This window comes from Myxine glutinosa, chromosome 6, assembly GCF_964187855.1.
Source record: "Myxine glutinosa chromosome 6, kmMyxGlut1.1, whole genome shotgun sequence".
Taxonomy (NCBI): Eukaryota; Metazoa; Chordata; class Myxini; order Myxiniformes; family Myxinidae; genus Myxine; species Myxine glutinosa.
The window spans coordinates 74,107,156-74,121,215 of NC_136266.1; the positions used below are offsets into that span (position 1 = coordinate 74,107,156).

Sequence of the window (14,060 nt, forward strand, 5' to 3'; positions counted from 1 at the left end):
ATAGAGCAGCAACGAAGGCTGGAAAGGGTGGAATTGTGAATGGTTCGGTGGATGTGCGGAGTATCGTTGAGAGAGAAGAAGACAAATGATGAATTGCGAAAGATGATGGGACAAATGATGCCTGTGATCGATGCTGTGAAGAGAAACAGGTTGAGATGGTTTGGTCATGTGTTGAGGAAGGATGAAAGTGACTGGTTGAGAAGAGTGATGGAAATGAATGTGGAAGGAAGTAGAGGACGGGGAAGACCGAGAAAGACTTGGCTAAAGGTGGTGGAAGAAGAATAGCGGGCAAGGGGGTTAGCAAGGGGAGATGCAGAAAATAGGGCAAAATGAAGAAAATTGTCATGGGGCCCGCAAGGAGCTAACCCCCGCTCTCGCAGGGAAAATGGCCTGAAAATGCCTGTTGTTGTTGTTGTTGTGTGTTCGAATTTTTTCAAAAGATCAGGTGCCACCAATCGTATGAGAATATATATCCAACCATGTGCATGGGCAATGCCAGGATACTCCAAAAAGACATAAAAGTAGCCAAATGAAGTGTCCTTATGTCATCACCCTCACAAACAGAGGAGCAGAAGATATATGGACAGAAAAGGGACAAGTATTCCTGGCCAAACTTGTGAAGCTAGATTTTTGGTATTTGCTATGGGTCAGCTTGCTCTATCAAGATTGAAGGCAAGCCCAACCAAGGGAAACTGAGGGTGGTTTCACCAGGTCAACAAGTGTGTCCACCCTATTAAGGTTGAACAATAGCAAGCCAACACATCTCCTCCAACATTTTTACATATCCTCCAAAAAACATAAATAGAACTAGAACAGCACTCAGTCGAGAGCATACCTCCGCCAGGTGAACAGTTTACGTTTTGTATCCCAGAGTAGACCAGAAAATCACAATACAGAATCACATTTAATCCGAATTCCGATTTAATCCGAAATTCTCATATCCGAATCCACATTCAGATCTTCACCAAAATCGAATCGATTCTTCCTCGTCAACAAACAACCTGTCCACCAAGCTTCGTCCAAATCCGTCCACAACTTTTTGAGATATCCTGCTATGTATCGTTTTTGTCCCCATCTCCCAGTGGTGAAAAATCACTTTTAAAAATTCCACTAGCTGGAACCGAATCCAGATCTTGACCAAATTCTAATCATTTCGTCCTTGTCACATACGCTACCTCTCTGCCAACTTTCGTCCGAATCCGTCCACAACTTTTTGCGATATCTTGTTCACAAACAAAAAGACAGACAGAGACAAGGGTGAAAACATAACCTCCATCCACCTTTGGTGACAGAGATAAAAATAATCATCAGCTCCCTTAACACAAACAACTCCACTGAAGATTTTTCTCATTCCATGGAAGATCGTCTAAACTCAGTTTCCACCTCCACCTTTCACATCACCAACCCATCCCTCTTTTGCCCCACCTTACTGCAACCCACCCTGTTCCTCCATGTCCCCTTGCCCTCCCCCCTCCCCCCACCACCAATGTCCGCACTGCCTCTTGGACACAGAGTTCTTCACCAGAAAAGGTAGAGAAATTCTGATGAGCCTCGACTGTGCCTCTGTGATTGGTCCTGATGGTATCAGTATCCATGTTCTGAAATTTTACTCTGCTGCTCTTGACTTCTCCCGATGTCTGCTCTCTTCAACCTGTCCTTCAACTTTAGCTACTGCCCATATGCTTGAAAGACAGTGAACATCTGACCTATGCTCAATAATTCATTCGGAAAATATCCACTCATCTACACGCCAATAAACTTACCTCTAGTTTAAGATGTTAATGTAAAGAGGATGTCAAAAGACAAGAGTACAGGGAAAAATAATAAATACTGACCCAGACTATGAGGCGGACTTTCTGCAACCAACTCGGCGTCCATTTGCTCATCTTGTTCAACAACATCACCGCTGTCCGCTTCAGATACATTCAGCTGGAGGCACTGACGGCACATGAAGTCTTCCTCGAGCCTGCACTCAGACTTGCTGCAATCAGCATGTACCCACCTGCATCACCACAACAGAAAAACGTATTTATTTATCAACCATGCATGTGATCATGAAAAAAAATTCTGGGAGGAATGTTTGGTCTATCAAAGATACAGCCCTATTAATGACGGCAAGTGGCAGGTTTGTCTTTCACAAACCAAATCCCAATCACAGAAAGCATAATTATGTTTGGTCCAATTTAAAGAGTTTGGGTAATGAGCTTCTTTTGGAGGGAGCAGGGCTCGGTGTAGGAAGTAGGGGGAATTTTCCAATGTCCCATTAGAAGTTGAACAGTTTTTCATAATTATTCATTTTTTTTGTTTTTAGTCCTGCGATTGTGAGACTTTGATCATTAGAAAGAGAAACTCAAAGTTTTATCAAAGTAGAAAATTTGGTTCTAAAATCCCAGAAAACGATAACAGTAGAATTATTCTTACGCTATTCTTGCACGCCAAACACTCTGTTCTTCACTTAGCCGAGACATTTTTTTATTAATCAATGAACCCAGGGAAAAAAAAGATAAGCCTAGAATGGCACTCGGTAGAGCGCATACCTCTGCCAGGCTGAGTATTTGCATTTTGTATCCCAATGAAAGGCCGGATCTGCATCCAGACCTGACCCAAAAGCTAATCGGCTTGTTCTTGTCACCTAACCAACTCATCCACCAAGTTTCATCCAAATCCATCCACAACTTTTTGAAATATCATGCTATATATCGTTTTTGGCACCATCGTATCATGCTATATATCGGGGCTGAGGAGTCGTCCAAGGACTCAGCGACCTGCTGATCCAGCATACGCATATATATATATATATATATATATATCTGTATGTATGTATGTATGTATGTATGTATGTATGTATGTATGTATGTATGTATGTATATATATATATATATATGTATATATATATATATATATATATATATATATATATATATATATATATATATATATATATATATATATATATATAGATATATATATATATATAGATATATATATATATATATATATAATTATATATATATATAGATATATATATATATATAGATATATATATATATATATATATAATTATATATATATATATATATATATATATATAGATATATATATATATATAGATATATATATATATATATATATATATATATATATATATATATATATATATATATATATTTATTTATATATATATATATATATATATATATATATATATATATATATATATATATATATATATATATATATATATATATATATATTGTTGTGGTTTTGGAATAAAGGATAATTCCCCCTCGTAGGTAGACGCACCACAACATGAAGCCTCGCGATAGTTCAGTTATTTCTTAGTGAATGTAAGCGTAGTCCTTTCCTGTGTTAGTTTTGCGTTGAGCAGGCCCATGTGTAGGGCAGTTCTTTTGGCGATAGCATGCCACGTGGCAGGCCTGAACAAGTCTGGCGAGGCCGAAGGGAGGCGCTGCAGGAGGGAGTGGGCAGTAAGCACGAGCCGCCAATCAGGGCTCGAGGGGAGTGGCTAACCACGACGATGAGAGGTGGGGTTTTGGAACATTCGAGTAGGGCCGGGGCGGAGCCATATAACCCTGCTCCGAGCCCCACCACCTGAGAGGTCAGTCAGAGTCGTGTGCACGTCAGCCAGAGCCGGAGAGTATCGTGAGTTCAAGTGCTGAGTTACAGTTCCCTGTGAGACGAGTTCAAGTTCCCTGTGACAGTGAGTGGAGTTGAGTTGAGCTTGAGCACGCACGAGAACACGCCGCACAACGAGTGCATTGAATTGCGGTGATCGAGATTGTACACGAACTTTCCCCGAGCCCCGTGCCCTGCGCTGTATTAATCGCGCGCTCGAGAGGACGACCTGTGCCGGGCCACAGACGCGTGATCTCCTCCTGCCTGCCTTCGCCTGCATACGTGCTGTGAACATCCGAGAGCCACGCCGGGCGAGCTGCCCCGGAGCGACCGACGGCAAAGCGCATTTGGCACGCGAATTTCTTCTCTTCTTCTCCGGTGTGCGTGAGGGTGGGTCCTGTGTCTGGGGATAAGTTAAGATTGATTAAGCTTCTGCTCTGTGTCCCCTTTCCTTCTGCGAATCATTGTACATAAATTATAATAAATCGTGTTATTCCTTTGATTTGACCGTTCTCGTCCCTTCCATCAATTGGCTTCGCATGGTACGAATAGAACCGCTCGAATCGGGTTCCATAAAAGTAACGGCACGAGTCACGTGATACGCATACCGCTCGACGTACTCGATTAAGTGTGGCTTGAGCGAGGTTCGGTCCCCGCTTTTGTGGCAGCGTGGGTTAAAGGTACATGCGACGTTGACCCGATACCCTTTTTCACGTTTGCTCCGGAAGTGGCGATTCGGCCTCGTGGACCCGAAGACCCAGGGGGGGAAAAAGGGGTTTAATCCCCCCTTTGTAACGGGAACGGGCTTCGGGAGATCTGCAACAAATTGGTGTCAGGAGTGGGATTTGAACCCTGAAAAAAAATTTTTGGACACAAATTTGGAAAAATTGGCCGCAACAAATTGGTGTCTGAGACTGCGAGATAATTGGACCGAGAGTGTGCTTCACGCACTCCAAATTACGAGTGGATGAAATTTAGTTGTAAAACCAAATTAAATTCGTACCATGGCTGGCCAAGACGGTCAAATGCCGGTGGGGGTAGTAGAAGAGGAATTAATGACCCAGGGCCAACAGGGACAGTTGGTAGAGGAGGAAATTGATGAGGGTGCGGCAGCTGGCGAAGAAAATGGCGGCGGAAGCCGAGTACTGGGTACGAGCCTGGGTACATGCAATTATTTATGGCCCAAATAATGGCAAAAATAGACACCCAAAGGGACGACGTGAATAAAATGGGGGACAAATCCACCCTGGAATTGAAAGAAATGGGGGACAAATCCACCCGGGAATTGAAAGAAATGAGGGACGAAGCAAGGTGCAACATGGAGGGGTTGGAAAACAAAATAGGTGGTGAAATGGAAAAAAATGATGGTGGCGTCGAAGAAAGAAATGAAAAAGGCAGGGGAGGACATTGGGCGTAGGTTGAGCGGGAAGTTCGCAGTGGTACGCGACGAGGTGAAGCGGTGTGGGGAACGCATGGAGAGCGAGGTAAAGCGGAGCACAGCCAAGTTGACCGGGGCTATGGGAATCGCGACACGAAGTGTAGAAGAGCCGACGATCGTCGAATTGGGAACGAAAATTTTGGGGGTGCCGGCGAAGACTGAGTTGGAAAAAGAAATTTTATGGGCGCCGACGATCGTCGAGGAAAAAGAAACAATTGGGGCCGAAGAGACAGTAGAATCGGGGAGCAAATCACAGGAGGAAATGGAGCATGAACAAAGTCTGTGTTTGCACCGTGATGCCGGGCTTGCTAATGAAATAAAAAGTTTGCAGGTGCCGGCGGAAAAGGAGGGCTCCGAGGTGAGTGGCGAAAATGGCACGAATATGTTTGGCGCGAACGGGTTTTCGGCGCGCTTGGGAGAAAGGCGAGACCCGGGGGTTCGTGATGGGCCCATTGTGCGGTGTGAGAGGGAGTCCGTACCCGAGTGAGAGAAAAGTGTGCGCCGGAGTGTGCAGGAAAAGAGTGTGTTATGGAGTGTGAGCGAGAATGCACACCGGAGTATGAGAGGGAGTGCGCACCTGGGGGTGTGGAAAAAGTGCGCGATGGCCGAGTGTGTTACGGAGTGTGTAATGGGAGAGTGCGCACCTGGGGGTGTGGAAAAAGAGTGTGCGATGCCCGAGTGTGTTACGGAGTGTGTAACAGGAGATTGCGCACCTGGGGGTGTAGAAAAAGAGTGTGCGATGGGCGAGTGTGTTACAGAGTGTGAGGGAGAATGCACACCGGACTGTGTGCGGAAAGAGTGTGTAACGGAGTGTGTGGGGGGTGCATTTGCGCCTGGGTGTGCGAGTGCGGAGTGGGTCGCAAGTGGTGAGGACGTGGCTCAAGCATCGACACCGACCGGGGTAGCGCCTAGCGGGACGGGTAGCAGACGTGAGCCCCCGGTGAGTTGTGTGTTGCAGGGACCGGAGGGAATACGTGCTGCGTCGGTCTCACAAGGACCGGCGTGCACGATTCGTACCGGCCCCCGGACTGTATGGTTGGTGCCGTATGGCGGCAAGGCCGATCGGCGAGGTTCAAGGGGAGGTAGGAGTTTTCAGAGCCACGCACCCTATCGGGTGTGGTGCTCCGACAGTGGCCGGCTGGGTCATCTTGTGTAGGGTCGCGAGGCCCCGCGCAGGGATGGAGCCCTGCACCTCGGCCCATCCATAACTCCCCCCTTGGATCGAAAATGCCGGACGGACACCACATACAGGCGAACAACCACCCACATGGATCGCTCGGCCCTTCGAGGCCGAGCCGTGACAATGCACCTCCAGAGATGGGGGCTCCTAGTGTAGCGGACTGATGAGAGTAGTGTACCCCACGTGGGGGAATGGTGGTGTCACCATTCCTCACACGGGGGGCCCATGAGCACTAGTTTAGGGGGATGGCAGTGATAGGCACATGGGGGTGCCAGCAAAGGTTGCCTCCATGGGGCACCGAAGCTAGCCGAGGGAGGGCTAGGATAATTGTTAGGGATCTAGCAGACTGTAGGGACAAGATTTAAGTCGTGACACCTGGACTATAGAGGGGACGTAGGTAGCTTAGGTGGTTGTTAATAAAGGGAGTGCATAGTGTAAAGGGATGACGGGGGAAGCACGAGTTGTAGGGGAAGCAGTTAAGTAGATGATGCTGTGTGTTTGAAGAATTGTGTTGTAGTGAGAGAAACGGAATTGTGTTTGAGGTGTGTGAGCACAAATGGTGTGCGAAATAAATGGTGTGCGAGATAAGCGGTGTGGAATGCTTGGTGTGGGAATAAAAGGCGTGGGATGCATGGTGCGAAGGATTGAATGGGAGAGGAGTGGAACCCATTCGCGAAAGCCCGGGGGTGGGTAGTGTAAAGCCAGGTAGAGGGCGTAGGTAAATTGTATGGATATTGACACCTGTGGTGCGGGTAGTAGCAAGAAGTGCTTTGTTGGGTGCAGGAGTCAGTGACATGGCTGGGCATGTGGCTTAATTGGTGAGTATAGTTATTGAGGCACTCCGCCACTGGTAGTTTGTCGGCCAGGTGAGGCCGTAGGTAGGCTCTGGGAGCCAGTTAGGGTAGTTGTAGTGTGAGTGGGGCCCGAGGATCCCAGGAGAGGACCTGGGTTGCCCTGATGCCAAGGTGGGCACAGAGGGGGTAAGCGCCAGGGAGGGCCTTCCCCAGTTAGGTAGTCACGAGGAGCAGGTAAGCTCGGGTGGCGGCTTCAGTGGCGGAGGTGCGCAGGTAGGTAGACCTGCTGGTAGAGCCACACGACCCAGCCCCAAAATTGTGCGAGGGCACGAGTGAAAATTCGTTGGGAGTGAGACCCAAATTCAGAGGGCACCACAGGGTGGGCAATGGGAATTCGGGTTTTTAGAACCACATAGTTTAAAGAGGTCGATTGGCAGGGTACGACCCCGGGTAGTTTAAATGAGTTAACGTTACTAGAGTAGTTAGGATGAGAAATCCCTTCGCACCATCCACAGCCTTTCACCGAGGAGGGGAGCTCCACACCAAGGCTCTGTGAACCTGATTGAGTAGTGAGACGCATCACGACGTAATGAGACATTGTGTTTGTTCCATCCCTTCCTTCTTGGGAGGGATTGGGAGACGAATTTGGAATTAGAGGGGGATATGGGAGACCAGACGTAGTGACGGATTGTAAATACAAGGGGGGCTAGGGTAGTGTAGCCAACGGTGGGGGGTACGGACGGTTAGGGACGAGCCTGCTCTGCTCGCTCTTCCGTGTCCCTCGTGCCGCACCACCTTGTTTTCTATGTGCCACTGTGTGCTTTCCGCTTGCTTGTTGTGCCTTGTCTCTCCCCCCGCCCCAGGACCATTTTGGAGGCCAAACTATGCAGCACCATCGACCTGTGCAGCATCCCTTCTGCACCTTGCTGCCCTGTCATCATCGCATCTGTGCAGCCGAACTGTGCAGCACCTTGCTGCCATGTCCTTTTGCTGCACCCTTGTTGCATCTGTGCAGCCAACATGTGCAGCACTTTGCTGCCAAACCTTTTGCTGCACCTGATCACACTAATGGACCAGAAGCCTTGTGGCCTTGCACCTCTGCTGTGCAGCATCTTGCTGCAAAATCATCTTGCACTTCGGACCACTTGTTTGAGTGGCGTTGATGCCACGCAGTTGGACCACGTGAGAACGGCCCTGCTGGCCAAATAAAAGCATTTTTGTTTATTATTGTGTGCTCGGGACAAGAAGTTCTGCAAGTGAGTTGGCCCCGATGCTTCAAATGGCATGTATGCCGGTCAGGGGGCCAGCCGGTTTGATAGACGCACATGGAAGAAGCAAGAAGCAAGATGCAAGAAGCAAGCAGCAAGTGCCACGATTATGAGTGTGTTTCATTGTGTTTTCTCTCCCCTCCAATATTCTCTTCCAAAAAGAACAGGTCCTGGGTCATAGAATTGTAAATACTAGGGCATGCCCGTACTATATATAAGCTAGGACGTGCCCGTACGTGGGTGCCCGTTCCTTGCCAAAAAAAAAAAAAAAAAAAAATTTGTGTAGGGGTGTGTGTGTGTAAACATCCTAGGGCGTGCCCGTACGTGGGTGCAAAAAAACATGCGTGCAAACAACAACAACAAAAAAAAAACTTTGAAACCACGTGGCAGTAACGACCACAGAACCCCCCCCCCCCCCCCTCTATTTACATGAATGGTTTGGTCCATTCGCAACGACCACAGAACCCCCCCCCCCCCCCTCTATTTACATGCAATGGTTTGGTCCAAAGCGAACGGCTTGCAGTGTTTGGTAAAGAAATCGCCATAGCTCGGTAACTACTTCTCCGATTAATATGAAACCTTGAAAAGGCACATCCTCGGGTCCCCAGCAATATACCTGGCAAGTTTAAAGTATATCGGACCGGTAGTTGTCGAGAAACAGCGGTCACAGACAAACATACACACATACACACATACACACATACACACATACACACAGAGATTAATGGAATTATAGATAGATACGTGCTTGTAAATATAAGAATGCTGCCCACCGGCTATGTGTTTCGTTTGAAAATTCCGGAAATACTCGGGTAGTTGTGGGCGTGAAACTGTTAGGTAACTGTGGGCGTGAAACACTGGGACTGACACAATCTGTCAATTTCCCGACCCGGATCTCAGTCAACGGAGCATCTTCTCTTCTGGACTTGGTTATGACTAACTTCCCTGAAAATGTCTGCTGCTCTTCTTCTGCTCCAATCGGCTAATCTGATCATGTGCTTGTTAAAGTGGACATCTCTCTGACCATTCTCAGAGAGCCTCCTCAGCGTCGACGAGTCTGACATTTCACTCAGGCCAACTGGCACGATCTTCAAGCAGCCATCAATCATCTGGACTGGTCTCCCATCTCTACCGCCTCTGACATCAACTCATCCTGGGAATTCTTCCAAAGTAAATTTCTCTCTCTCATGCACAGATTTATCCCATCTCGTCTTCAGTTGTCATACCCTTCCTCCCGTCCATGGTACACGATATCTTGTGGTGAGACTATTGCCCAGAAACAACTTGCTATCGTCTCCTGGAAAGCAAATCCAACGGAAGGAAATCTCATTTCCTTTCACAAAGCCCGAAACAAGTGTGTCCCCACCCTCAGGAGAGCCAGGAAACAATATCTCTCCATTCTCAGGACCGAACTCTCTTATCTGTCTCCCTCTTCCAAATCCTGGTGGCATCTGGTCAAATCTGTTTCTGGTGTTTGTTCCCCCTCCATCCCCTCCCTCACCTCAAATGGCTACACAGCTGACTCCGCACGTGAAAAAGCTGAATGCCTCAACTCTGTGTTTGCCTCTAAATCTTGTGTCCCAAACCCATCCCTCTCTGTACCCACCGTACCCAGCTGCTCCTGGACTCTGTGTCCTTTCCTCCTGACAAGGTGGAAAAGTTTCTGTCAACCCTCGACTCTGATTTTGCAACTGGACCTGACGGCATCAGCCCACAGGTCCTAAAATCCTGTTCTTCCGCTCTTTCACTCCCTCTCTCTGTTCTCTTCACCCTCTCTTTTGCTCAAGGTCATCTGCCATCTGCTTGGAAATCAGCCAACATCACCGCTTTGCACAAAAAGGTGCAAAAACAGATCCTAGCAACTACAGACAAATCAGCCTTCTCCCAATTATCAGCAAAGTCATGGAATCCATCATTGCTTCAGATATGAAATCTTTCCTCTTCTCCAATGGCTTGATCTCTGATCATCAATTTGGTTTCAGACCTGGTCACTCTACTCTGGACATGCTGCTTCTGCTTTCTCAACAACGGATGGAGGCCCTCAATGCCAAACAGGAAATTAGAGCTGTCCCTCTTGACATATCACGTGCCTTCGATACGGTCTGGCACCCTGCTCTGCTCACCAAACTCTCCTCTTTTGGTATCCATGGAAATCTCCACGCATGGCTGGCGGACTTCCTCTCTAGTCGTAGTCAACGTGTGGCCCTGAATGGGTTTCTCTCATCTCCTCTTCCTGTTCAGGCTGGAGTTCCCAAAGGCAGTGTTCTGGGCCCTGTGCTTTTTCTGGTCTTCATCAGTGATCTCTCTGACTCTCTTGAAAATCCTCTCTATCTCTTTGCTGATGACTCTACTCTCTGTCGCTCCATTCCTCAATCCTCATCCCTCAGATCGGCAGTCTGCAGCCTCCTCACTCTACAGACCTGGACAAAATCACAGACTGGGCAAACAAGTGGAACATGTCTTTCAATCCTGACAAATCTCACACTCTTAAGATGTCTCTCCGAAAAGACCGACTGGACAATCCTCCCATCCACTTTCTGAATAATCCTCTCCAAAAAGTTCTGTCACTCAAGATTTTGGGTCTCACTATCTGCCATGATCTTCCCTGGGAAAACCACATTTCAAATCTGGCCTCCAAAGCCAGTCGCCGACTGGGCATCCTCCGTCGTGCGAAGTCCTTCCTTGGCACACCTGAGCTCCTCACCACATACAAGGCTTCCATCCGCAGCTCAATGGAATAATGCCCTCCCCTCTGGGCTGGTGCTCCTGCCTCACACCTAGCTGGTCTTCACACTGTTGAAACCAAAGCGTTCAGAATCATTGGAATCTCCCACGATGAAGCTAACTCCAAGGGCCTTTCACTCACTCACCGCAGGCAGGTTGGTGGTATTTCCGTCTTCTACCGACTCCTCTCTGGCCTTGCCCCCCCCCCCCCAGCTCTCTTTGGGCTCTGTCCCCCAAATATTCCTACAGGTCGCACAAGATCTGCCTGCAACCCTCTTATGGTTAAACTGCCAAAATCAAGACTCTCTGCTAACCTTCACTCCTTCATTCCTCTTTTCTCCCGCCTCTGGAACAAACTCCCTCACTCTCTTCAATCCCACTCCACCCTCCAGGTCTTTAAAACAGCTGTTCACCACCATCTCTTATCTTCCCCCATCCAAAACCTTGATCTTTTCTACCCCCGCTAATTTCACCCCAAATCCACGTTTTTGAAATACCAACTTCTGTCCTGGAAGTCCTTGGTGTCCTTGTGTTTTATACTTCTCCCACACCACCCCCCCCCCTTCCCACGCCTCTTCCCCCCAAGCCCTCTCCCTCCCACACATCTCCCTGCTCTCAAATGTTGTGTTTGTGTGCTTCCCCTTCTCTCCCCATCTTGTCTTCCACTCCCTCTTTTTATATATTTTGTTTGTCTGGTTGATTTGTTTGTGAAGTAAATGTTAGCTCTTTCACGAGCCTCGATTCAGTATACAAAAAAGAAAAAAAAAAAAAACAAAGTAGCTGCTCAACGCAATAGGAAGGACATATCTAGTGCTAAAACTGTCGCACACATGGGTCAGAATAAATGGTAGGGGGAACCACACCTATGTGTCACATTTAAAAGTAAGGTTAATTTTGCACGTCAGGCTCTACCGGTCGTTCCATTGGTGGGTTCGACTCGGGACGAGTCTGGCGAGAGAGGGGTGTAGTGTTGTGGTTTTGGAATAAAGGATAATTCCCCCTCGTAGGTAGACGCACCACAACATGAAGCCTCGCGATAGTTCAGTTATTACTTCGCGAATGTAAGCGTAGTCCTTTCATGTGTTCGTTTTGCGTTGAGCAGGCCTGTGAGTAGGGCGGTTCTTTTGGCGATAGCATGCCACGTGGCAGGCCTGAACAAGTCTGGCGAGGCCGAAGGGAGGCGCTGCAGGAGGGAGTGGGCGGTAAGCACGAGCCGCCAATCAGGGCTCGAGGGGAATGGCTAACCACGACGATGAGAGGTGGGGTTTTGGAACATTCGAGTAGGGCCGGGGCGGAGCCATATAACCCTGCTCCGAGCCCCCCCCCCCCCCCCCGCCCCCCAACTGAGAGGTCAGTCAGAGTCGTGTGCACGTCAGTCAGAGCCGGAGAGTATCGTGAGTTCAAGTGCTGAGTTACAGTTCCCTGTGAGACTAGTTCAAGTTCCCTGTGAGAGTGAGTGGAGTTGAGTTGAGCTTGAGCACGCACGAGAACGCACTGCAGAACGAGTGCATTGAATTGCGGTGATCGAGATTGTACACAAACTTTCCCCGAGCCCCGTGCCCTGCGCTGTATTAATCGCGCTCTCGAGAGGACGACCTGTGCCGGGCCACAGACGCGCGATCTCCTCCTGCCTGCCTTCGCCTGCATACGTGCCGTGAACATCCGAGAGCCACGCCAGGCGAGCTGCCCCGGAGCGACCGACAGCAAAGCGTGTTTGGCGCACGAACTTCTTCTCTTTTTCTCCCTGTGTGCGTGAGTGGGCCCTGTGTCTGGGCTTAGGTTAAGATTGCTTAAGCTTCTGCTCTGTGTCCCCTTTCCTTCTGCGAATCATTGTACATAAATAATAATAATAAATCGTGTTATTCCTTTGATTTGACCGTTCTCGTCCCTTCCATCAATTGGCTTTGCATGGTACGAATAGAACCGCTCGAATCGGGTTCCATAAAAGTAACCGCAAGAGTCACGTGATACACATACCGCTCGGCGTACTCGATTAAGTGTGGCTTGAGCAAGGTTCGGTCCCCGCTTTCGTGGCAGCGTGGGTTAAAGGTAAGTGCGACGTTGACCCGATACCCTTTTTCACGTTTGCTCCGGAAGTGGCGATTCGGCCTCTTGGACCCGAAGACCCAGGGGGGAAAAAGAGGTTTAAACCCCCCTTTGTAACGGGAACGGGCTTCGGGTGATCCGCAACATTATTTATTTTTATATATATATATATATATATATATATATATATATATATATATATATATATATATATATCCAAATATATGTGCAGTTCTCCAGCTTTCAATGAGCGTAAGTAATGACGTCACTGCCATGTACATACGCTCTGCCTGTCAAGCACTCAAGAGAACCCTCTGACAGAGCAGAATTTTGATCTTATTTCAGATACTGTCATAAGTGTATGTAAAACTCTCAGTTACCGACCTGGTTTCGCCCTTTTGGGGCTCATCAGGGCAACGCAGTGAGTACTGCATACACTTATGACTCTGAAAACCTTTCGGTTATATACCAGTCACTATGCGATTTCATACCATCAGTGGTGAACCACCATTAAGGTATCCCATCCAGCTATGCTGTACCTTAATGGGAGCGATAAGTGCCATCTGCCACATGGCACATTACCTCTGGTATCCACTCATTATATGGAATCCCCTGGATGCAGCCGGGAGCAAACCAATCCAAATATATGTGCAGTTCTCCAGCTTTCAATGAGCGCAAGTAATGACGTCACTGCCATGTACATATGCTCTGCCTGTCAAGCTCTCAAGAGAACCCTCTGACAGAGCAGAATTTTGATCTTAGTTCAGATACTGTCATAAGTGTATGTAAAACTCACAGTTACCGACCTGGTTTCGCCCTTTTGGGGCTCATCAGGGCAACGCAGTGAGTACTGCATACACTTATGACTCTGAAAACCTTTCGGTTATATACCAGTCACTATGCGATTTCATACCATCAGTGGTGAACCGCCATTAAGGTATCCCATCCAGCATAGCATAGCTGGATGGGATACC

At 48.0% G+C, this 14,060-nt stretch overlaps 1 protein-coding gene across 1 annotated transcript in view; it reads right to left on the reverse strand.

The window, feature by feature from the left end:
- The window catches only part of LOC137429979 (histone-lysine N-methyltransferase 2C), a 304,487-nt gene that overhangs the window by 170,433 nt on the left and 119,994 nt on the right, over positions 1-14,060 (reverse strand). Inside the window, exon 12 of the mRNA XM_068120407.2 lies at positions 1,836-2,002. Coding sequence (XP_067976508.2) covers positions 1,836-2,002 — 167 coding nt within the window. The remainder of the gene's footprint in view (positions 1-1,835; positions 2,003-14,060) is intronic.